The sequence below is a fragment of the Perognathus longimembris genome, chromosome 1 (genome assembly GCF_023159225.1).
Source record: "Perognathus longimembris pacificus isolate PPM17 chromosome 1, ASM2315922v1, whole genome shotgun sequence".
Classification (NCBI taxonomy): Eukaryota; Metazoa; Chordata; class Mammalia; order Rodentia; family Heteromyidae; genus Perognathus; species Perognathus longimembris.
In genome coordinates this window covers 49,646,360-49,671,157 of record NC_063161.1, presented here as the reverse complement: position 1 = coordinate 49,671,157, position 24,798 = coordinate 49,646,360, and the positions used below count along the sequence as shown (strand labels likewise).

The following is a 24,798-nucleotide window of genomic DNA, read 5'->3' as shown; positions in this document are numbered from 1 at the left end:
ACGAATACTTACTTTTCGGGTCCTGGCGGAGTAGTTAAGCTGGGGTTAACCCTGGGCCTGGGAACGGAGTGCGGCTTTTGGAGCTGTAAGGCCGGGAACCACGCGTCAGCGTGTGCTTCCCTCTGAGGTGAAAGGGGTTCCTATCGCCGACTTGGAGGCGAGCCGGGGTCGGGGTGTGTGGAGGGGGTCAGGAGCCTGGCGGCCCAGGTGGGCGGCCCGGATCTCGGTGGAGGCCTCTTGGGCTGGGTGGAGGGGTAGCGAGGGTGAGGGCCGGCCTGGAGGAGCTGAGGAAGGGAGAGCAGAAGCCTCAGACTATAACAGGAATCTGGCGTCCTGATATTTCCCCTCCCCCCATAGTATTTCTGATGGGAATTTTTTTCCATTTTTCCCCTTCTGTTAGCCCCATTTTAAGTCTTCTATCTCCTATAATCAATCTCCTTTTTCCTAGCTCTGTGCCATGAGGAATTTCAAAGGAGTTGACTTTGGGACTCTACTAAGAAGTTGGAAGGAGGCTGAAGCCTTACTGTCTGACTTGAAGGTGGGAAACTCTGGGCTCAGGACACACCTGGCTTTCCAAACTCAGCTGTTTTATTTGTGCTTGGCTTTAATTTGAGGAGTTGGATAAGTAGGGGATTCCTTTCTGAGCATTACCATCCCTAGTGTTTTTCCTACCTCTTTTTTTTTCTCACTAGTGCCATTCATTTTTCTATCCTTATAGGAGTTCCTATCCAAGCCTGCAGCTGATTTTCCCAACAGCAGATCAGATTCTGAAAGAAGACACATTTGTGATGCTATCCTGAGGGCTTGCAACCAGCAGTTGACATCCAAGCTAGCTTGTCCTAGGCACTTGGGGAGCCTGGTGGAGCTGGCAGGGCTGGCCTGTGATGGCTACTTGTTGTTCACCCCCCAACGTCCTCCCCTCTACCTGGAACGGATTCTCTTCATCTTACTGCGGAATGTTGCTTCTCAGGAGAGCCCAGCGGCCATGCTCCGCCTTGCCCGGCCCCTCCATGCCTGCCTGGTGCAGTGTTCTCACCAAGCTACCTCCCAGGATTATGTGACCATGACCCGGGGTAGCTTTTGCCTACTTTGGAAGGGAGCGGAAGCACTGTTGGAGAGGCAAGCTGCATTCTCAGCTCGGATGAAGGCTGTGAGCTTTCTAGTACTCTTGGAGGATGAAAGTACCCCTTGTGAAATTCCTCACTTTGCCTCCCCAACAGCCTGTAGAGTGGTAGCTGCTCATCAACTATTTGATAACAGCGGACATGGTCTAGAAGATGCAGATGCCGATCTTCTATATGACTTGCTTTCTAGGCATGTGATCAAAGTTTTAGTGAAGGAGGAAGATAAGACTCCTGATCCTCTTTCTCCCCAGAGGGCCCTCTGCCTCCTAGAGCTCATCTTGGAATACTGCCGTCGACTCTGCTGGAGCTGTCACTTTGACAAGGCCACTAGAGCAGTAGAAAAGGCTGGTGGTTACCTAAGGAACACCAGTCTAGCCCCAAGCCTCCAGCTATGCCAGTTGGCGGTTAAGCTGCTGCAGACTGGGGAAGAAGGGTCCCAAATACAAATTTTGACGAAGGCATCGGTTATTTTGAACAACAGTATGGAGGCACTGTCATGCCCTCTTAGAGCATTGTATGACAGCTGTCAGTTTTTCCTTTCAGGCCTGGAGCGAACCAACAAGAGGCAGTATAGACCAGAGGCTCTTCTGAGCCTCTTTGCTTTTCTTGGAGGATACGCTTCCCTTCTGAAGCAGCTGCGGGATGATGATGATGATGATGATGTTGATGATGTGAGTTTAGGACCTAAAGGTAGGGTAGGGATGTGGTTCTGTGAACTCACTATCAGCTTAGAGTCTTTGGCACAATCTTAACCCTTGCTTTTCCTTGGTAAAAGCTTGTCTCTGGACTATACCTAGCAAACAACAGCCTTATTGTTCCCTAGAGAATATTGGCATCTTCCAGTAGGTCCCTTTTTCCTTCTTGGACAGTTAGCTCTCCAGGACTCTGGAGAGATTACAATTTACTACTTTTCTGCTCCTTAAACCAACTCTTTCTCTTCCTTCTTAGGTCTCTGAAGACTCGGTCAAGCGGCAGCAGTGTTTGCTTCAGATGTACTTTCAGAGTCTTCACCTCTATGCTGGGATTGTTTATGAGTTTGCCCAAGGCAATCAGGTACTGTCTGGGAATCAGTGACCTGAACCAAGGTCTAGGGTTGCTCCTTCTGAGAGCTTTGGCATTGCTTTTTCTTGGGGTATATGGTACTCAACCCCAAACCCTTATTCTTCCTTCAGGTAGCTGGTTTGGCTGACTTGGTCCCGCTAGTGGAAAGTTGCAAATCTGTAGTTGTCTGGATGCTGGAAGCCTTAAAGGATCTGTCAGGCCAAGAACTGACCAACTACTTAGGGATGACTGGTTAGTGCCCTGGGGCTCAAATACACAGGTCTTAAGGGGACATCACTCATTAGACAAGTGGCTAGCATTTGCTGGACAGTTCTGACCACTGTGGGGAACTCTGGCCATGATCATTCATTCAATGGTGGCGTGGTTTTGCTTTCCCGAAATGGAAGACAGAGACTACTTGGAGCCAAATAAGAGAGCTGCCCTATCTCAATCCTGGTGATGGCCTAGAATGTTCTGATAAATGCTTTGATCTGGCAGCTGCTGAGCTGACTCCCCTCCTTTCCCCCACCCCACCCCAAGTTGAGTTTCTCTGTACTGCCTCTCCAGCAGGACAGGCACTGGGAACTGTTCCTGTGGTCACATGTCCTTTCTTTCTCTTGCAGCCTCTTACACCAGTAACTTGGCCTACAGCTTCTATAGTCACAAGCTGTATGCTGAGGCCTGTACCATCTCTGAGCCACTCTGTCAGTACCTGGACTTGAAGCCAGAAACTTACCCCGAGGTGCCTTCTGAGAAGGTAGGAGGGAGTGAGAAGGGCAGGGGGAGGTTCTGTGATGGGAGGCTGGAGTCATATGAAAGGACCTGCCCATGACCCTGCCTTGTGCTAGACCGGGGTTAGGAGCTGTGTGTTGGCACCATTGTCTATGGATACTACTACTTCTTTTCTTTAGATTGATGTTTTATCTTTAGCCAGTGGTTCAGAGCCTACTTAAGTACACTTTAAAGCACCTGAGTGGACTTTAAAAAGATTCTATTGCCCGTCTCAAGGTAATTGCACCAGTCTGTCTAGCACTGGAGCCCAAACATCTGCATATTTTAAAAGCTACCCCATGTTGGTCTTTTGCATAACCAAAGTGAGAACAGTGTCTTGGAAAGAATACCTGGAAATGAAGCATAGGCTTCATTGACAGGTGATATGGGTGGTAGAGATGATGAGGTGCTAAAGGATATAAATAGAGTCATGGCAATCAGATGACATTGGAATTGCTCTGACATTACTGTGTCAAACAGAACCCAAGTAAAAAGGATAGGTACTCAGGCATAAGTTAAGGTTTAATTTGGTAAATGATTGGCTACGAGGGAAGGAGAAAGAGAAGGAAAGGCAACGATGACACATACATCCTCATACTTCTCTCATGCTCATCCGCATGCTCATCCACTCCTGGTTCCAGCTTGATCTGTTCCCTGTCTCTGCTTAGTTGCACAGGTACTTCCGGCTATATGTGGAGAGTTTGAAGAAACTGGGTCAACAAGCCCAGGGCTGCAAGATGGTGACCTTATGGCTGACTGTCCTAAAGTCCTGTAGCCTTGAACATATGACTGAACCTGTCACTTTCTGGGTTCGGGTCAAGATGGATGCGGCCAGGACTGGAAACAAGGAGCTACAACTGAAGTGAGTTAGTGGGGAGGATGACCATGTATATAGCCCTGTGGATAGGGTGACCTTTTTTTTTTTTTTGCCAGTCCTGGGGCTTGAATTCAGGGCCTAGGCACTGTCCCGGAGCTTCTCTTGCTCAAGGCTAGCAGCAAGGCTAGCACTTATGCCATGGCACCATTTCTGGCTTTTTCTGTGAACCTAGGGCTTCATGCATGCTAGGCGAGTACTCTACCACCACTAAGCCACATTCCCAGCCAGTAGGGTGACTTTTTATACCCAGTGGCCATGCCCCTCCATCCTTATGTGTAAAAAGCAATAATTCCTTCACCAGTTTTCAATGAGTGCCTACCATATATGCCAGCCATGGTTTTGGGGGTAGAGTGGTGACAGGTCATGTTCTTGCTTTTGTGCCGATTATGTTCTTGGGGAGATAGGGAAAAAAAAAGACCATTTCATATATGCTTTTGAAGATGCACAGGAGTGATAAGCTAAAAGAGGAAGCAATTTTAGGTTGGTAATTTAAGGAAGCTTTTTTTGTGAGGTGCTTGTTCCAGGGCTTGAATTTAGAGCCTGGGTGTTGTCCCTGAGCTTTATCACTCAAGGCTAGTGCTTTGCTACTTTGGGCCACAGCTCCACTTCTAGTTTTCTGGTGGTTAATTGGAGATAAGAGTCTTAAGGACTTTCCTGCCCTAGGCTGGCTCCTAACCTTGATCCTCAGATCTCAGCCTCCTTATAGTAACTGGGATTATGGGCTTGAGCCTCTGGTGCCCTAAAGGAAGCCCTTTTTGAAGAAGTGATGAATGAGCTGAAACCTGCTGATGAGGAGGAATTGGCCACTTAAAGGTCTCAGGGGAGAGAATTCCTCATGGAGGAAATAGTGAATAGAAAGACTCCAAGATGGGAACATGTTTGAGAAAGGCAGCACATTGGAAGGTAGTAGGGATGGGGATTTACATTGGAGAGTCAAAAAGTGGAGTGGGGTGGTCAAGGTGGGCAGAGGTGGGGCCACACAGGGCCTTTCATGCTATTGGTACAGCTTTGGTTATCATCTTTAGTGGAGCCCATGGCATTGTATTAAATGGGAGCAATGTGATCTGATTTAGACTTTCTTGTGTCAGTTGTGGGGCTTGAACTCTAAACCTGGGCGCTGTCCCTGAGCTCTGCAGCTCAAGGCTAGCGCTCTACCACTTGGGCCACAGCGCCACTTCTTGTTTTCTGGTGGTTAATTGGAGAGAAGAGTCTTATGGACTTTCCTGCCTGGGCTGGCTTTGATCCATAATCCTCAGACCTCAACCTCCTGGGTAGCTAGGATTACAGATGTCAGCCACTGGCACTTGGCTTTTTTTTTTTTTTTCCTCTCTGTTTTTCTTTTTTGCTTATAGTTGGCTCTCTATCACTGATTATAAAGAAAGCTTTCTGGGGCTGGGAATATGGCCTAGTGGTAGTTTGCTTGCCTCAAATACATGAAGCCCTGGGTTTTATTCCTGAGTACACCGCATAAACAGAAAAAAAAGAAAAAAGCAGGGAATGGCACAGTGGCTCAAGTGGCAGAGTGCTAGCCTTGAGCAAACAGAAAGAAGCCAGGGACAGTGCTCGGGCCCTGAGTCCAAGACCCAGGATTGGAAAAAAAAAAAAAGCTTTTCTTTATTTGCTGGTTAATTGGAGATAGTTTCTCAGACTTTTCTGTCCCAGCTGGCTTTGAACCTTGATCCTTAGATCTCAGCTTCCTTACTAGCTAGGATTACAGGTGTGAGCCACTTGCATCCAAATAATTTATGCTTCAACTAGAAACCTAATGAACTCTTAAACCAAGGTTGGGGCTTCCTAGCATGGGGGCAGACACTCCCATCTTCCTGGGCTCCACCACTGTGCTGAACTTTTCCTTTCTCAGGACTCTGCGAGACTGCCTTAATGACTGGGACCCGGAGACCCTGGCTTTCCTGCTGAAAGAGGAGTTACAGGCCTACAAGGCGGTGAGGGCTGACACTGGACAGGAACGCTTCAACATCATCTGTGACCTGCTGGAGCTGAGCTCTGAGGAGACACCCGCCGGGGCATGGGCACGAGCCACTCACTTGGTGGAATTGGCTCAAGTGCTCTGCTACCATGACTTTGCCCAGCAGGCTGATTGGTGAGGAGGAAGTACCAAGGAGGCCCTGCTTACTCCTGGCCTTAATCTTTTTCTTTTCTTTTTTTGCCAGTCCTGGGCCTTAGACTCAGGACCTGAGCACTGTCCCTGGCTTCTTTTTGCTCAAGGCTAGCACTCTACCACTTGAGCCACACCGTCACTTCTAGCTTTTTCTATATATGTGGTGCTTGGGAATCGAACCCAGGGCTTCATGTATACGAGGCAAGCACTCTACCACTAGGCTATATTCCCAGCCCCTTAATCTTTTTCTTTTTCTTTTTTTTTTTTTTTTTTTTTGGTCCAGGAGCTTGAACTCAGGTCCTGGGTGCTGTCCCTGACCTTTTTGCTCGAGGCTAAGGCTCTATTACTTTGAGTAACAACTCCACCTCCTGTTTTCTGCTGGTTAATTGGAGATGAGTGTCATGGGGGGAAAAATGTCTCATGAACTTTTCTGCCCTGGCTGGCTTTGAACCCTATCTTCAGATCTCAGCTTCCTGAGTAGTTAGGATAATAGGCTTGAGCCACCAGCACCTGGCTCTTTGCCTTAATCTTAATTCTTTTCAGAGTGGGATTCCTGCTTTATGTTGCTGAGGAACCACTTGATTTATGACTGTGGGACTCATTCAAATGAGATGAGCTGTTTGATGCCAGTTCCTTCCCACAGCCCCATGCCTGGTATCTATAGTGAGCCTTACCTGTGTGCACCTCTCCCTGCAGTTCTGCCCTCGATGCTATCCAGGAAGCCCTGCAGCTCCTGGAGTCTGTGCAGCCTGAGGCTCAGGCCCAGGATCAGCTTCTGGATGATAAAGCCCAAGCTTTGCTGTGGCTCTACATCTGTACCTTGGAAGCCAAAATGCGGGAAGTGAGTAGTGGTATTGGGCAGAGCTGGGTGGATATAGGAGTCATTTTCACTGGGCTGGTACTTTGAAGCTTTTACTGGCCTTGATTTTTTTACCTTTATTTCCCTATCGAGGGTATTGAACGGGATCAGAGAGCCCAAGCCCCTAGTAACTTGGAAGAATTTGAAGTCAATGATCTGAACTATGAAGATAAACTGCAGGAAGATCGTTTCCTATACAGTAACATTGCCTTCAACTTGGCTGCAGATGCAGGTAAGGACAATAAACGTAGCATAGCACGGGCATCTCTAGTGTCTCGAGCAGAATAAGGATCACTACTATGGAAGGGGGGGGGTGCTGGGAATATGCCTAGTGGTAAAGTGCTCGCCTCATATACATAAAGCCCTGGGTTCGATTCCTCAGCACCACATATATAGAAAATGGCCAGAAGTGGTGCTATGGCTCAAGTGGCAGAGTGCTAGCCTTGAGCAAAAAGAAGCCAGGGACAGAGCTCAGGCCCTGAGTTCAAGCCCCAGGACTGGCAACGAAAACAAAACCAAACAAGGAAGGTGGAGGGTTGGAGTGAGATGGGAGGGTGGCTGGCAAAAGAGCAAAGGATGTTATACAGAAAACAGTGTGCTCTCCAGATGGCCCATGTGGAGAAGGAGAGAGTGGTCACTTTCTTTTTTTTTCTTTTTGGAGCCATTACTGAGGCTTGAACTCAGGAACTAAGGTGCCTTTCCTTAGTCCCCCCCCCCCCCCCCCCACTTCAGGGCTAGCTGTCTAGCATTTGAAGCACAGTTCCACTTCTGGCTTGTTGTTGATTATTCGGAAATAAGGATATCTTTTTTTTTTTTTTTTTTCTGGCCAGTCCTGGGGCTTGGACTCAGGGCCTGAGCACTGTCCCTGGCTTCTTTTTGCTCAAGGCTAGCACTCTGCCACTTGAGCAGCAGCGCCACTTCTGGCCATTTTCTGTATATGTGGTGCTGGAGAATTGAACCCAGGGCCTCATGTATACGAGGCAAGCACTCTTGCCACTAGGCCATATCCCCAGCTGGAAATAAGGATCTTATAGACTTTCCTCTCAGGCTGGTTTTGAACTGTGATCCTCAGCTCTCAGCCTTCTGATAGAGTAGTTACTTTCTTCTGACTTCCAGCTCAGTCCAAATGCCTGGACCAAGCCCTGGCCCTTTGGAAGGAGGTGTTCACAAAGAAGCCATCTTCAGCTGTGCGGTCTCTTCAACAGACAGCAGTCTCTCTCCAGATCCTGGTTGCCCTTTATCAACTCGTGGCAAAGGTAACCATGCAACCAAAAACAGCTCCCTCACCCTTAGTCTGTGAATCTGCTGAGAAGCCACAGAGCCCAACCATTAAGAGCCTGGGCTTAGCTAGGAATGGTGGTGCACTTTTGACAGGGTCTCATTAAGTTGCCAAGGCTTATCTGAAACTTGTGATCCTCCTGTCTCAAAATTAAAATTAAGAAAAGGCTGAGGCAGACACCAGTGGCTCCTGCTTATAAGCCTAGCTATTCAGGAGGATGAGATCTGAAGATGAAGGCTGGAAGCCAGCCTGTGCAGAAAAGTCTGTAAGACTATCATATCTGATTAACCACCAAAAAAGCCAGAAGTAGAGCTGTGGCTCAAGTGGTAGAGTTATATAGCCTTGAGCAAAAGAAGCTCAAGGGACAGTACCCTGAGTTCAAACCCAAGGACCAGCACACAAAAAAAGAAAAAGGCTGAGGATGTAGATCAGTGACAGAGTGCTTGCCTAGCATCCATGAGTATCTGGGATCAACTCCCAGATAGGACAAAGAAAGCAAGCTAAGCCTCCCCCCCCCAAGGGGAAAAAAAAGATACATAAAGGAATTTTGTTAGTACGAACCTTTGGGTTATCCCAAAAAAGTTAGGAAGCTACCACAGCCCTAGATTTAGGCTTTGTTCTATTTATGTGCATGTTAAAAGTTTGATACGCATTGTGAACCTTAGTTTCCTCTGCTGTAAAACTGGGATTAGAGTTGTTATAAAAATAAAATGAGTTGGTACCTAAAGCCTCTGGCTTCATACCTGGTGTATAGTAACTTCTTAATAAGTCTTAGTATCTATAGTCTTTAAAGCAGAGTAGGACAGGATGCTCTTGCAGACTCCCTGAAGACGGCTGATGGCTTATGTTCTATAAATTCCCTAGCTCAGACCACTGTTCAGAAGTGGCACTGTGGCTCAGTAAAGCACTAGCCTTGAGCTAGGACTAGCTGGGACAGTGCCCAGGCCCAGAGTTCAAGCCCCATGATTGACCCCCCCCCCCAAAAAAAAGACCACAATTGAAGGTCACAGAGGGCTGGGATGGAGGGAAGATGGGAGTGGAGGCTTGCAAGATGGACAGAGGAATGGGTCAGCTTGCTGCTCCTGGCCTTCTAGCCCTTGCAAGCTTTGGAGGCCCTGCTGCTTCTGCGGATCATTGCTGAGAGACTGGGGGACCACACAAAAGCAGCCAGCTCCTCCTGCCACATCACTCAACTCCTCCTGAGCCTCGGCTGCCCCAGCTATGCCCGGGTGAGTGTCGCTGTCCAGGCTTATGGCTTTAGAAGCCTTCTTCCCTCCACCCCCGCCTCCCCCCCCCGCCCCGCCCCCAGACTAACTCAAGTGGCAGCTTTCCTTGGACTGCAGTACTACACAGGGAGGGAGGGTGAACATGGCTACAGAAACTCCTTTTGAGCCATCGGATGGAATATTCTGCTTGCTCTGAGCCAGCTTTGTCTTTTTAGAGCAAAAGTTACATGAACATTCTAGTTAGTGAATAGGTTCTATGTGATTGTAATATTTGAAATAACTCAACATGTACTCAGCCATGATGCTTGTGAATACTTTACTACTCTGCTTTTTAATTTGAAGAGTCTGGTTGTCTTTCCTAACTAGCCTGCTCACACACCCTCTGACTGCTTTCTTAGTTATACCTGGAAGAGGCAAAATCAAGCCTGAAGCTTCTAGATCACACCGCCGACCTGTATCCACTCCTTTCCCTCACTTGTGATCTACTTCAGAGTCATCTCTGCTGGATGCACCAGGAGGTAATTCTCACCTTTAAAAAAAAAAATTTTATTGTCAAGGACATGTACAGAGGCATTACATACATAAGGTAGTGAGTACATTTCTTGTTATAATTGTTACCCCTTCCTCACCTTTTTAAAAATTGTTATTATAAGGACTATGTACAGACAGGTTACAGTTACATAAGTCAGGTAAAGAGTATTTTTCTTTTTAGACAGCATCACCCCTTCCCTTACTCTCTCCCAGTTTTTCCCTCCCTAACCCACCTTTTTACACCTTCTAAAACTTCATTTTTATTTTTTTATTTTTTGTGGTGTTGGAATTGAAACCAAGGCCTCTTAGCATGCTAGACAAGTGCTGTACTACCTCCCTACACAACCTGCCCTATTTCTCACTTTTCTTTCTTTATTTTTTTTATTGTAGTGCTTGAACTCAGGGCCTAGGCACAGTCCCTGAGCTAGGCTGATAAGCAGAAGCCACCAGTGCAACTTTTTTTTTTTTTAAATTGGCCAGTCCTGGGGCTTGAACTCAATCTAAGCACTGTCCCTGAGCTTCTTTTGCTGAAGACTAGCACTCTACCACTTGAGTCACAGTGCCACTTCTAGCTTTTTCTGTGGTATGTGGTGCTAAGGAATTGAACGCAGGGCTTCATGCATGCATGCTCGACAAGCACTCTACCACTAAGCCACATTCCCAGCCCTAGCTTTTTTATTCTTAAAGGAAATAGATTGGGGGCTGAAGGTGTGGCTCAAGTGATATAGTACCTACCTAGCAAGTATGAAGTCCTCTGAGTTCTAACTCCACTACTGTTAAGAACACAAAAAGCCAGTAGCTTACCCAGACACCAGTGGCTCACACCTAGTATGCTAGCTACTCAGGAGGCTGAGATCTCAGGATCTCAGTTTGAAGCCAGCCTGGGCAGGAAAGTTTGTCAGATTTTTTTTTTTTTTGGCCAGTCTTGGAGCTTGAACTCTGGGCCTAAGCACTGTCCCTGGCTTCTTTTTACTCAAGGCTAGCACTCTACCTCTTGAGCCACAGCACCACTTCTGGCTTTTTCTATATATGTGGTGGTGAGGAATCAAACCCAAGGCTTCATGTATACTAGGCAAGCACTCTACCACTAGGCCATATTCCCAGTCCTTGTCAGACTCTTCATCTCCCATTAAGCACCAAAAAAAAGCCAGAAGTGGAGCTGTGGCTCTAGTGGTAGAACACTAGTCTTGAGGACAAAAGCTCAGGGACAGCACCTAGATCCTGAGATAAAGCCCCAAGATAGACACAAACAAACAAAAAAGACAACATAATCTCCAGGATCATCTCATGCTCAAAGCTATTTATCTGACTGCTCTCCTGTGTCCCTTGGTCTTTCCCAGGTGTCTGAGGGTATCTCTCTATTGCTGACTGTCCTTCGGGATCCTGCCCTTCAGAAATCGTCCAAGGCTTGGTACTTGTTGCGTGTCCAGGCCCTTCAACTGCTGGCTGCCTACCTTAGTCTCTCAGCAAACAGTCTCTCAGACGCCCTGCGGGAGCAACTCCAAACCCAAGGTGAAAGCACAGGCCCTTCTTTGGGGACGGACATGGTTGGTCTGCTGTGAGCTCTTCTTCCACCCTTGTCACTACTGTCGTTCAGCTGTGTGGAGCAGCTCCCCTAGAACTGCACAGACTAGACCTGCAGTAGCAAGTGGGTTTCACTTTACCTCTAGCCCATTTACCATAGGCTACTTGGAATACTAGACTCAAAGGGATTCTGGGACCCCAGTGCTTCTCAGAGGGAAGTTGTTCTGCAGTTGACAAGCTTTGTCTCTAGCGCAGAAAGAAGAGTGACAGCATGCTTTGGATATACTGTCTTAGTAGTTCAAGGTGGTAGGAATGCTGGCTGCATCATCATCATTTTCACTTCCTCTCCTAGGTTGGCAGACCCCTGAGACAGCACTCATAGACTCCCACAAGCTCCTCCGAAGCATCCTCCTCCTGCTGATGGGCACAGATGTACTTTCAATTCAAAAAACAGCTGTGGAGGCATCCTTTCTGGATTATGGTATGTCTGAGGAGAAGAGTAGGGCCCTGTGGGGTGGACAGGCTACAAGATGGGGCCGATTCTTTGCAGAGAATTGGTCAGTGTGTGGGTGATAGAGTCTTGTCTTTATCCTTCACTGTAGGTGAAAATCTGGTACAAAAATGGCAAGTTCTTACAGAGGTGCTGAGGTGCTCAGAGAAGCTGGTGTGCCGCTTGGGTCAACTGGGGTGTGTGAGCGAAGCCAAGGCCTTTTGCTTGGAGGCTCTGAAACTTACAACGAAGTTGCAGATCCCATCCCAGTGAGTAAAGGCTGGAGAGGATGCCCATCCTGTCCCTAGGTGCTGGGCACTTTTCACTGGGTTGCCCAAAGATGCCAGAAAACATGAGTCATGCTTTGGGTTGGTGGGAGGTGTTTCAGAGCTAAGGAAGTGGGGCATGGTGAGTTCAGGCAAAGTCAGATGCTTTCATTTACTTTGGGGATCTGCTTCTCCTTCAGGATATGTCTGGTATGTTGAAAAGGACATCTCATTAAATTCCCTGAGTTTATTTGCCCCCTTGGAACTCTTATTTTTTTTTTTCTTTTTTGATCTATTATGTGGCTTAAACTCAGAGCCTGGACACTGTCCTTGAATTCTTTTTGCTCAAGGCTCGCACTCTAGCACTTTGAGCCATAGCACCACTTCCAGTTTTCTGGTGGCTAGCTGGAGATAAGAGTCTCGCAGAGTTTCCTGCTTGGGCTGGCTTTGAACTGCCATCCTCATGAGGGTCTCAGCTTCCTGAGTAGATAGGATCACATGCGCCTGGCTTGGATTCTTTTTCATTTGTGGAATCCTGTTGGAAAATCCCACACAAGGATGAGTTGAAATGAGAGGATAGTTTAGATAGTTTTTCTCCAGGAGTTTTAGGGAAGGAAGAGTGCCTTTTAGGTGGGCAGAGAGAGATGGCAATGGCTCTGCTTAGGAAAGGGGCAGGAAGAGATTCTAGGAAAGCAAAGGATTCATTCCACTGACTGAGTCTCATCTCTTCCCAACAAGGTGTGCTGTCTTCCTCGTGCTGAAGGGGGAGCTAGAGTTGGTTCGAAGTGACATTGACCTTTGTCAGTCAGACCTGCAGCAGGTTCTGTTCCTGCTTGAATCTTGCACAGGTGAGCAGTCATATCTCCTGCCCAAAGGCAGCGGGGAGAGTGACACACATGCTACAACATATCCCCATATGTAAAGGTTTGGTTTCCTTTCAAATCAGAGACCGAGCTGGGCACTGGTGGCTAATGCCTGTAATCCTAACTACTCAGAAGGCTGAGATCTGAGGAGGGTGGAAGCCATCCCCAGCACAAAAGTCTATGAGACGTTTTTTTTTTTTTTGTCCATTCTGGGGCCTTAACTAAGGGCCTGGGTGCTGTCTCTGAGCTTTTTCACTCAAGGCTAGTATTCTACCACGTTGAGCCACAATGCTGCTTCCGGTTTTCTGATGGTTAATTGGAGATAAGGGTCTCACAGACTTTCCTGCCCTGATCCTCAGATTTCAGCCTCCTGAGTGGCTAGGATTACAGGCATGAGCCATTGGTGCCCAGCTTCTATGAGACTCTTATGTCTAATAAACCACCAAAAAAGCCAGAAGTAGAGCTGTGGCTCAAATGATAAGTGTGCTAGCTTTGAGCATAAAAGCTCAGGGATAGATAGCACCCAGGCCCCAGAATTAAAGCCCCAAGGACGAACACCAACCCCCCCCAAAATTAAAAAAACAAAACAGTATCAGAGACTCCCTAGCTTTTGGTCCTGTGCAGCACCCCTTAAAATAACTACCAGTGTTCCTCCTCCAGAAATCTTGCCTCCAGATTTAGTTTTCAGTGCTGGCTAATACATTTTTGGCTTTTTTTTTTTTTCTTTTAGCCAGTCCTAGTACTTGAACTCAGGGCCTGGGTACTGTCCCTGAGCTTCTTTTGCTCAAGGCTAACATTCTGCAACTTGAGCCACAGAGCCACTTGTGGCTTTTTCTGTTTATGTGATACTAAGGAATTGAACCCAGGGCTCCATGCATGATAGGCAAGCACTCTACCTCTAAGCCACATTCCTAGCCCTGGCTTTTTTTTTTTTTTTAACCTATTTATGTATTTATTTTTGTTCTGATACTGGGGCTTGAATTCAGGGCCTCTTGCTCTTGATTGGCTTTTTCACTCAAGGCTGGCATTCTACTACTTGAGCCACACCTCCACTTCCAGCTTTTTGCTGGTTAATTGGAGACAGGAGTTTTATGGACTTTTCTGCCCTTTCTGGTTTTGAACCTTTATCCTTAGATCTCATTCTCCTGATAACTAAGATTATAGGTATGAGCCACTAGTACCTGGCTAAACTCAATTTAAATAAAATTTAAAAGTCAGGTCCTCAACAACTCTCACCACATTTCACAAGTTTGGTGGCCACATGTAGCTAGTGGATTCAATATTGGATCTCACAAATGCATTATCCTCAGGAGGGTTAATTATAAAACGTTGTATATAGGACACTTTTTTTTTTGTCAGTCATAGAGCTTGAACTCTGTCCCTTAGCTCTTCAGATCAAGGCTAGCATTCTACCACTTTGAGCCACAGTGCCACTTCCAGTTTTCTGGTGGTTAACTGGAGATAAGAGTCTTACAGACTTTCCTTCTGGCCTGGCTTTGAACCAGGATCCTCAGATCTCAGCCTCCTGAATAGCTAGGATTATAGATGTGAGCCACTCGTGCCTGGCAGGTACAATGTTTGCCTTTGCAAAACCCTTTGTAGTAGGGCTAGGAATGTAGCTTGGTGGTAGAGTGCTTGCCAAGTATGCATGAAGCCTTAGGTTCTATTCCTCAATACCATATAAACAAAAAAAGCTGGAAGTGGCACTGTGGCTAAAGTGGTAGAGTGCTAGCCTTTAGCAAAAGAAGCTCAGAGACAGTGCCCAGGCCCTGAGTTCAAGCCCCAGGAGTGTTTGTAAAATGAGGAAGTTGAGAAATTCAAGATTTAGGGCCAGAATCATAGTGCTATCTAGGCTAGCCAGGGCTAATAGGCCTTCTCCTGCTTGGGCTGGCTTTAATCCACGGTCCTCATCTCAGTATCCTGAGTAGCTGTCATGAGCCACTGGCCCCTGACAGGATGTTCTCTTAAAAAAAACACCAGGGGGGCTGGGGATATAGCCTAGCGGCAAGAGTGCCTGCCTCGGATACACGAGGCCCTAGGTTCGATTCCCCAGCACCACATATACAGAAAACGGCCAGAAGCGGCGCTGTGGCTCAAGTGGCAGAGTGCTAGCCTTGAGCGGGAAGAAGCCAGGGACAGTGCTCAGGCCCTGAGTCCAAGGCCCAGGACTGGCAAAGCCTTGAGCGGGAAGAAGCCAGGGACAGTGCTCAGGCCCTGAGTCCAAGGCCCAGGACTGGCAAAAAAAAACAAAACACCAGGGGGCTGGGGAGATAGCCTAGTGGCAAGAGTGCCTGCCTCGGATACACGAGGCCCTAGGTTCGATTCCCCAGCACCACATATACAGAAAACGGCCAGAAGCGGCGCTGTGGCTCAAGTGGCAGAGTGCTAGCCTTGAGCGGGAAGAAGCCAGGGACAGTGCTCAGGCCCTGAGTCCAAGGCCCAGGACTGGCAAAAAAAAAAAAAAAACACCAAAAAACAGTGCTCACTTCGGCAGCACCTATACTATAATTGGAACAATACAGAGATTAGCATGGCCCCTGTGCAAATATTTTTTTAAAAAGTCCTTCACTGGTATCATAGTATGTTGCACAGTAGTATATTAGAGTTGGGTCCTGAAGTAGCTCAGGAAGTACCTGATATAGTTTCTCTCAGTTTGGTCATTTCTGTTCCTCTCCTCTAGAGTTTGGTGGGGTGACCCAGCACCCAAAGTCTGTGAAAAAGGTCCACCTGCAGAAGAGGAAGCAGCAGGCCCATGTTTCCTCTATGCCACAAGTCCTAGAAGAAGAGCCCTTCCTAAGAGGCCTTGATCTGGAGCTGGTGGCTACTGTGCCCAAAGAGCCTGGCCCCATTGCACCTTCTACAAACTCCTCTCCAGTTCTGAAATCCAAGCCCCCACCCAGCCCCGGCTTCCTGTCCCATTCCCCCGCCTGCGATTGCTCTCTGTGTGCCAGCCCAGTCCTCTCTGCAGTCTGTCTGCGCTGGGTGTTGGTCACTGCAAGGGTGAATCTGGCCATGGGTCAAGAGGCCCAGGGTGTGGATCTGCTACAAGTTGTGCTGAAGCGTTGCCCTGCAGCCACCAAGCGCCTTACTCAAGCTCTCCAAGCTTCCTTGAAGCACAAAGCACCACCTTCCTCTGTCCCAAGCCTATTGGATGAGATCTTGGCTCAGGCATATACACAGCTGGCATTGGAGGGCCTGAACCAGCCATCAAACAAGAGCCTGGGGAAAGTCCTGGAGTCAGGGCTGAAATTTGTGACAGCAAGAATACACTACCTGGAGCACTGGAGAGCCAGTCTGCTCTTGAGTCAAGTCCTTGCAAAGCTGGCTAGCCTCAAATGCTGCACTACCCAACTTTTTGCAGATACTTGGGGATGGCAGCCACCATTAATAAAAAGCCCCCCAAGCGTAGAGCTCTCTAAGACTCGGAGCCAGAAACGGTCTGGACAAGGACGCCAGCAGGGGGCCTCTGCTCCCTCACCCCTCCATGTTATCTCTCAGAAAAGTCTGGCAGGTGGAGGGCCACCCAGTACACCTAAGCCTCCAGGCCGCATTAGGCCACCCGGTCCTCGTGTCCCTTTCACAGTGTTTGAAGAAGTCTGTACCACAAAGAGCAAGCCTGAGGTTCCCCAGGCTCCCAAAGTGCGTCAGAGAGTCCAGACACGCCTCAAGGTGAGATGGAATGGTGGCTAGGTGGTTTGGGTGTTGGAGGTTTTGGAGAACATTCTGTAGAACAGTGTCCTTGTGGAATAACTTTCCAAGGCCTAGTAGAACCCTGATCTCTTCTTCAGGACCAGTATATCCTCCTTAACTATGGTTCCTTTCCCTTTTTAATCCTTCCTCATCTTATGTTCCCTCTAACCACAGTGTAATATGGGAAGTCCCATTCTGACATAGCCCAGAGGCCTCACTTGTGGTACTTGCTGGGGCCTCCACAGCGCCACCTGCTGCCAGAAAGTGTTACTAAAAAACCCTTTGGCTTCTCTCCTTGGATCCTAGGTGACTTTCAGTGATGACAGTGACTTGGAAGACCTTGTTTCAGCTGAAGCACAGCTTTTAGAAAAACCTAAGAGACAGAGCACTGCTTCCCGGGGCCGAGGCAAGGCTAGGAAGGCCGAAAACTTGAAGATAGATACAGTGGTTGCCCCAAGTAGTACCCCTGAGCCTGCCAGCCTGAGTGGTAGAAGTCGAAGGGCCAAGAAAGTAGCACCAAGACATTGTGAAGCGCAGGGCCAGGTTGGGCTGGGCCCTGAGATCATGAGGACCATCCCCGAGGAGGAACTCACTGACAACCAGATGGAAATGAGCTTTGAGACCCTCAGAGCCTCTGATGGGGAAGATTCAGCCTCAGGTAGGATGGTATGGATGAAAGGTGGATAAGGGGTGGGATGGGGGTTATTGGGGCCAAAGCTAAAGAAATAAGTGATACTGGATGCTGGTGGCTCACACCTGTAATCCTAGCTGTTCAGGAGGCTAAAGGTCTGAGGATTGAAGTTTAAAGCATATGAGACTTATCTCCAGTTAACCACCACAACAACAACAACAAAAAAGTGGGGCCTTGGCAGAAGTGAAAGAGCATCAGCCCTGAGCAAAAAAGCCAAGGAGCAGTGCCCAGGCCCTCAGTTCAAACCCCAATACTGGCATGAAAGAGAGAGGTGAAGGGAAAGAGAAAAGGAACAGGAGGGGAGGCAAGGTAAGGCTAGGCACTAATGGCTCACACATGGAATCCTAGCTACTCATGAGGCTGAGCTCTGATGATCGCGGTTTGAAGCCAGCCCAGGTAGAAAAGTCCCTGTGAGATTCTTATCTCTAATTAACTGCCCAAAAACTAGAAGTGGAGCTGTGGCTCAAAGTGTCAAGTGGTAGAGCACTAGCCTTGAGCAAAAGATCTCAGGGGCAATGCCCAGGCCCTGAGTGCAAGCCCCATGACCAACAAAGAAATAAGAGAAAAAGAGAGAGGCAGGAAGGAGGGAGGGAAGAAGGAAGGAACTGGTGCCAAGAGAGTCCAGGAAGACAGCTCTTTCTTTTTCTTTTTCTTTTTTTTTTTTTTTGCAGTCTGCTTGTAGAACAAAGGGGGGCAAGGAGGAAGGAAGCACCCTGAAAGTCACATTCTCTCCCCAGGTGAGAAGGTACCAGCTCCAGCCCCTGATGCAGCCATAGGAGAATGTGAGGTGCTGAGACGGGATGCCAGCAAGGTGGATATGACCATCCCCTGCCAAGACCTGGAGAGTGACCCCAGTCCTTGGCTCCAGGCCCCCTCCGCCCATGTAGCCATTGGTGAGTGTGCTGACCACTGAGGTTTGGTCCCATAGAGAAGAGTTGAGTGCCCTAAAGAGGTCTCTCAAGCCTTTTGTCCTTCTTAAATGGTCTGTGGTTCTACCTTGGTCTGCTCGTCTCTCTGAACCTGGCTGGATCCTAACCCTCTGAGCTTCTGTTTCCCTTCACTGTAAAATGGGGTCCGGTACAGTGACTGTCACCTGTAATCCCAGCTACTCTGGAGATGGAGATCAGGAGGATTGTGGTTTCAGGCATGTTAGAAGTACATCACTCTGGCTGGGCACTGGTGGCTCATGCCTGTAATCCTACCTACTTAGGAGGCTGAGATCTGAGGATCTCAGTTCAAAAGCCAGCCCAGACAGAAAAGTCCTCATCTCTAACCACCAAAAACGCCTGAAGTGAAGGCGTGGCTTAAGCTGCAGAATGCTAGCCTTGAGCGGAAAAGCTAAGGTACGGCACCCAATCCCTAAATTCAAGCTCTAGTACCACCACACAAAAAAAGGCAGTTGGCTTTTCCTGTGTGGGAGACGAGATAGGGACTTCTTGGAAGTCTCATTAACTAGGAAATAAGAGGTTCATGTTTAGCAAATGTCCTGTCCGTCCTCTAGGTCTTTCTACACTGGATTCCATCTGTGACTCACTGAGCATCGCTTTCCGCGGGGTCAGTCACTGTCCTCCCAGCGGGCTTTATGCTCACCTCTGCCGCCTCCTGGCCTTGTGTCTGGGCCACAGAGATCCCTATGCCACTGCTTTCCTAGTTGCCGAATCTGTCTCCATCACTTGTCGTCACCAGCTGCTCATCCATCTCCATCGACAGCTCAGGTAAGCACTCACCATCACTGAGGCTTGGGCTGGGCACATCGCAGGAAGGGAGACACCAGACTTTAAAGGGGTTCTCATTCCCACTTGTGTTGTCCACAGAAAGACCCAGAAGAACCAGGGATCCCTCGAACTGGCAGAAGAGCTGCAGGAGCTGAGCCTCCAGGAGAAGCCTGGAGATGTACTCCTGGCCCGCATCCAGCCCCTCTTCTCCTTCAGGGATTCAGGATCTGGCCACTTTCCTCAGCCTGAGAAGGAGAGTTTCCGGGAACGCCTGGCTCTCATGCCCAGTGGTATGGTGGCAGGCTCTGGATGCTTCTCTCTCTCTCTTCTCTTACACATTTACTTGCTGAGGAATTTAAAGAATTAATTTGCTTAGATTTGTGCCCTTGGTGTCATACCTCCTCTCCCTTTCTCTCTCTCTCTTTTTTTTGCCAGTCCTGGGCCTTGGACTCAGGGCCTGAGCACTGTCCCTGGCTTCTTCCAGCTCAAGGCTAGCACTCTGCCACCTGAGCCACAGCGCCCCCTCTGGCCATTTTCCATATATGTGGTGCTGGGGAATCGAACTGAGAGCTTCATGTGTAGGAGGCAAGTGCTCTTGCCACTAGGCCATATTCCCAGCCCCTCCTCTCCCTTTCTCCTTCTCTCTCTTTCTTGCCCTCTCCCCTCTTTCCTCCCCCCTCCTTCCTCTCCTTCCCTTCCTTCTCTCCCTTCTACCTTCTTTGTCCCCTGACTTTCTCCTTGGGTTTGAACTCAGGACTATACACTTGCTTGCCTTGCTTCTTCAGCAGCCACTTTACCATGTGAGCTCCAGCCATGCCTCCAGCTCTGCTTTTACTGGTTGTTTTTGGAATCCTGTGGACTCTACTGCCCAGGCTGGCTTTTAACCAAGATCTTCTGAATCTCACCCCTCCCAAATAGCTAGAATTACACATGTGATCCACAGGCAGCCCTTTCTTTTTTCAGACAGGGTCTTGCTATGCAACCCAAGCTACCCTTGAACTCAACATCCTCCTTGCTTAAACTCCCAAATATTAGGATTACAGTCATGTGCTATTATACCTGGCTTATCATACCTTTTCATCTACTAGTCTTACGTTTCTCTCACCAGACATCTTTCCTCTATTAGGAAGTCTTTTTTTTTTTCTTTTTTAACCTCAAACTTGAGAATTGACAGCAAATTCTGTATCAGTCTTTGCGTGTGAGTGCAGATATTCCTGGTCTTCCTATGCTAATGTGACACATGCTGATTGTTGATTTGAATGCCTTATTCTGTTCAGATACTTTCTTTTTTGCTGTGAGAGACAAAAAAGTATTGCCTACCTGGCCATATATGGTAGCTTATGGCTATAATCTTAGCCACTGGCTATGCAGATAGGATTGTAGTCCTGGACCAACCTCAGGCAAGGCTAATTAGCTCAAAATCCTATCTGGGAAACAAACTAAAAAGTCTGGGAGTGTGGCTGAAGTGGTAGTGCACTTGAGTACAGGCCCCAAGTTCAGTTCCCGGTACTACCAAAAATGAAACAACAGAATGGGCTCTGGTGGCTCAGGCCTATAATCCTAGCTACTCAGGAGGCTAAGATAGATCTGAGGATTGTGGTTCAAAGCAAGGCCCACCAAGAAAGTCTGAGATTCTTATCTCTGATTAACCACTAGAAAACTGGAAGTAGAGTTGTGGCTCAAAGTGGTAGAGCTCTAGCCTTGAGCAAAAAGAACTCAGGGACAGTGCCCAGACCCTGAGTTCAAGCCCCATGACTGACCAAAAACAACACTTCTTGTCCCTTTGGAACTGAAACTCCTAGAACTCTAGTGATCAGGGAAGACTTGTTGGTATTGTCTTAAGTGATGGGTAAGGACTGTGTGCAGAACAGTTGACATAATTCTGGGTGTGTCTTGTGTGTGTCAGGGGTGACTGTCTGTGTGTTGGCCCTGGCCACGATCCAGCCTGGAACTGTGGGCAACACCCTCCTGCTGACCCGCCTGGAAAAGGACACCCCCCCAGTCACTGTACAGATCCCCACTGCCCAAAACAAGGTAGGTTCTCAGGCCGGGGACTAGCGCTGAGCTGGAGTCTGCGGGGCGGGGGGGGGGGGAAGGCACCCACATACTATGGCTAGGGGGGCAGAGACAGTGAGTGCGGAGTAAGCCAGTGCCTCACAGCCTGTCTTCTACAGTTCCCTCTGAGTTCTGTCCTGAGAGAGTTTGACGCCATCCAGAAGGAACAGAAAGAGAACAGCTGCTGTACGGATAAGCGGATGTGGTGGACAGGGCGGCTGGCTCTGGACCGCAGGATGGAGGTGTGTGCTCCCAGGGTAGGAAGGCTCCCAGATGGGGAGGCCTGGGCCTGCCCCAGGGATGATGGAGGAGTGGGGCGGTAATGCCAGTATCTTCCCTAGCAGAGACTGAAGTTGTTGCTGAATTACTTTTGAGTCCTCTCTGTAAGTGTAGTTTGGGGAGGGCTTTAAATAAAAGCCCTGGCTGGGCGTGGTAGCTCCTGCCTGTGATCCCAGCTACTTGGGAGGTAGAGATAGGTGGCGAAGGCCAAAGGCAAAACATGCTAACAAGACTCCCATCTCAACAAAATAAACTAGACATATATAGTGCTGCACATCTGTAATCCTTGCGACTCAGGAGGCTATAAATAGAAGAATGGAGGTCCATGGATGGCCCAGGGCAAAAACATGAGAGCCTGCCTTAAAAAGAACTGAAAGAAAAGCTTGAGCTGGAGATGTAGCCCCCGTGGTAGAGCACTTGCCTAGCATGCATAGGGTCCTGAGTTCAAACTTCAGCACCATTCTACCTCCCTCCCTCCCCACCCCCTCAGCACAGCACCAGACTTATAATATGTCTGGCAAGGAAATGTATATACATGCACCGGGGGCTTAGGGATTTGGCTCAGTGGAAGAGAGCTTGCCTACCACATGAAAGGTCCTGAGTTCAGTCCTCACCCCTGAAAAACACACACATACACAGAAGAAAAGGGATTTAAGCCCAAATGTCAGCTCTCTGGCTTTAGCTTTCAAGTGCTCATTGTTGCCACAACACAAATGACTATTACCAGTTGCCTGTGCTCTCCCAGAGTCTCAGAAAATGAGAACACCTTCTAGACTTTTGCCTTTTATGACTGGTAACTGTAAGACATGTAATATGTCGGAAGGAGTGCCACCCCCACCAGCCTCCCCGCGCCTCTAAAACGTTGACACCTTTGTCCCCACGCCCAGGATCTCATCACATCCCTAGAAAAGCACGTGTTAGGCTGCTGGCGGGGGCTGCTGCTGCCCTCCAGTGAGGGGCCAGGCCCTGCCCAGGAGGCCTCCCGCCTACAAGAGTTGCTGCAGGAATGTGGCTGGGAATATCCTGACCCTACTCTGCTGAAGGTCAGTTCAGGAAGCCATGGAAGAGGGGGGCTGCTGGGCTTGCTGCTTTTCCAGCAGCCACAGAGAGTGGAGATGGGAGTTAATGGTGTCTTCTAATTGCCCATCCCCTGCAGGTCATGCTTAGTGGTGCCAGTACCCTCACCAGCCAGGACATTCAAGCCCTGGCCTATGGTCTGTGCCCAGCCCAGCCAGAGCGAGCCCAGGAGCTCTTGAATGAGGCAGTAGAACGTGTACAAGGCCAGATGGCACCAAGCAATGGGCACCTTGTCTTGGTGCTAGACAAGGTAATGAGTCGCAGCAGAGGGACAGTGTGTTTGTGGGTAATGAGCACCAGTTTACCCCAGCCCCCTTCAGACTCAGGCACATTCCTAGAGGGGGATAGTAACCCCAAGTGCTTTTTGTCCAGGACTTGCAGAAGCTGCCCTGGGAAAGCATGCCCAGTCTCCGAACGCTGCCTGTCACCCGGCTGCCCTCTTTCCGCTTCCTCCTCAGCTACTCCATCACCAAAGAGGTGGGGCTTGGGGCTTGAGGGCTGGGGATGAGTGAGGGAAGCTGAAGAAAGGGCAGATAACCCCTGGAAATCCAGGAGAGGGTCTCAGCAATGCTTACAGTTTGCTAGAGGTTGAGCCTCCTGGTGAGCTCAAGGTCATAATCACTGGTGTCTTTCCCCTTAGGCTGGGGCCTCATCAGTGCTAAGCCAAGGGGTGGATCCACGAAGGACCTTCTATGTTCTGAACCCTCACAACAACCTCTCCAGCACAGAGCAGCAATTCCGAGCCCATTTTAGCAGGTCAGGAGGGCGAGGACACTGCTGGGAGTAGGAAAGGGTGGAGGAAGCATGCTGGAACGGCCTATCTTTTCTCCAGAATAAATTATTTGTCTACTGTTCCCTCTGCCCTCTTTGTCATATGATCCCTGCCAAGCACTTACTTCTTCTTTGTCCTGACCTTTCCCTGCAGTAAAGATGGCTGGAAAGGGGTTGTTGGGGAGGTACCAAGCCCCCAACAAGTACAGGCAGCCCTGACAGAGCATGACTTATATATGTGAGTGTTTTGGGTAGAGAGGTGGGGGAGATGGGCAATCCCAGGGGGAACACGAATGTGGGTTTGGCCCTTTAGAGCTTCTGGAAACAGAGGCCAGGTCCTGCCAGATCAGTGCTTACCTCACTTCCTCCTGCCTTAGCTATGCAGGACATGGGGCTGGTGCCCGCTTCCTTGATGGGCAGGCAGTTTTGCGACTGAGCTGCCGGGCTGTAGCCCTGCTTTTCGGCTGCAGCAGTGCGGCCTTGGCTGTGCACGGAAACTTAGAAGGGATTGGCATCGTGCTCAAGTACATCATGGCTGGCTGGTGAGGTTCCAGGGGCATTAAGATTCCTGACCCCACCCCAGGTTCTTTCCCAGCTCTGAACCCTGAATCCTTTCCCTCTCAGGTCCCCTCCTAGTTCTCTGCCTGAACCTTTCACCCTAAGCTCTCTTCTGTCTTGACCCAGGCCTTGGGTCAAGAGAGTTCCCCATTGGTTCAAGCCTCATACCCCACCCCACCCATAATCATGTTTCCAGTGTATTCCTGAAGCGCCCTTACTTTGTATTTCTCTCCTTTTCCAGCCCCTTGTTTCTAGGTAATCTCTGGGATGTAACTGACCGTGACATTGACCGCTACACTGAGGCTCTGCTGCAGGGCTGGCTTGGAGCAGGCCCAGGGGCTCCCCTTCTCCACTATGTCAACCAGGCCCGCCAAGCCCCCCGACTCAAGTTTCTTATTGGAGCTGCACCTATAGCCTATGGCTTGCCTGTCACCCTGCGATAGCATCTCTGAGTTGTTTTATTGCTGGTAGAAGCCATGTGACTGTCTACCGAGAAATTTAACTTAATATTTGGAAAAATATTTTAAAGTGATTTCCCCCCCCCCAATGTTTTATATGGAGCGTTTCCTTTCCATTTAATAAAATAAAGACCTAATCAAAAGCCTTGTTTTGGGAAGTTTATCTGAAAACATTTCAAGACAGCTGCCTCCCACTGGGAAGAGTTCAGTTGGGGGACCGGGGGAATGGGTAGGGAAGAGTTCAGTTGGGGGGCCGAGGGGAACTGGTAATTGGGGCTTGAACTAAGGGCCAAGAGGGCTCTCCCTTAGGGCTTGAAGTCAACCTGGGCATTGTCACTGCCTTCTTTTTGCTCAAGGCTAGCACTCTACCACTTGAGCCACAGAACCACTTCCAGCTTTTTCTGTTTATGTGGTGCTAAAGAATCAAACCCAGGGCTTCATGAATGCTAGGCAAGCACTCTACCACTAAGCCACATTCCCAGCCCCTCAGCTTTTTGTTGTTGGTCATGGGGCTTGAACTCAGTCTGGGTGCTG

At 48.9% G+C, this 24,798-nt stretch overlaps 1 protein-coding gene and 1 pseudogene across 2 annotated transcripts; both read left to right on the top strand.

Moving 5' to 3' along the window:
- Espl1 (extra spindle pole bodies like 1, separase) lies at nt 1-24,394 on the top strand. Of its 2 annotated transcripts, none has more exons than XM_048363483.1 (31): nt 1-127; nt 449-538; nt 719-1,162; nt 2,073-2,177; nt 2,297-2,417; nt 2,789-2,922; nt 3,605-3,798; nt 5,675-5,914; nt 6,629-6,773; nt 6,885-7,023; nt 7,908-8,047; nt 9,165-9,299; nt 9,695-9,814; nt 11,168-11,339; nt 11,704-11,832; nt 11,954-12,110; nt 12,846-12,955; nt 15,651-16,639; nt 16,967-17,318; nt 18,089-18,244; nt 18,853-19,066; nt 19,166-19,356; nt 20,973-21,100; nt 21,241-21,363; nt 22,288-22,443; nt 22,557-22,727; nt 22,850-22,954; nt 23,118-23,233; nt 23,403-23,486; nt 23,626-23,790; nt 24,048-24,394. In XM_048363483.1, exons 2-31 carry the CDS (start codon nt 458-460, stop codon nt 24,247-24,249), a joined length of 5,718 nt encoding a protein of 1,905 aa, XP_048219440.1. In that variant the 5' UTR covers nt 1-127; nt 449-457; the 3' UTR covers nt 24,250-24,394. The 2 variants fall into 2 exon arrangements, with proteins under 2 accessions (XP_048219440.1, XP_048219431.1); XM_048363474.1 differs by having other exon boundaries at nt 719-1,777.
- Nucleotides 15,449-15,545, top strand: LOC125341328 (annotated as a pseudogene).
- Nucleotides 24,395-24,798: the final 404 nt, after the last annotated feature.

Bases quoted from the DNA above. Each gene is read 5' to 3' on its own strand.
- Espl1 (XM_048363474.1), top strand. From the start codon at position 458: ATGAGGAATTTCAAAGGAGTTGACTTTGGGACTCTACTAAGAAGTTGG. The intron at 2,418-2,788 runs GTTAGTGCCCTG...TTTCTCTTGCAG, and splicing joins CAACTACTTAGGGATGACTG to CCTCTTACACCAGTAACTTG. The intron at 19,357-20,972 runs GTATGGTGGCAG...TGTGTGTGTCAG, and splicing joins CCTGGCTCTCATGCCCAGTG to GGGTGACTGTCTGTGTGTTG.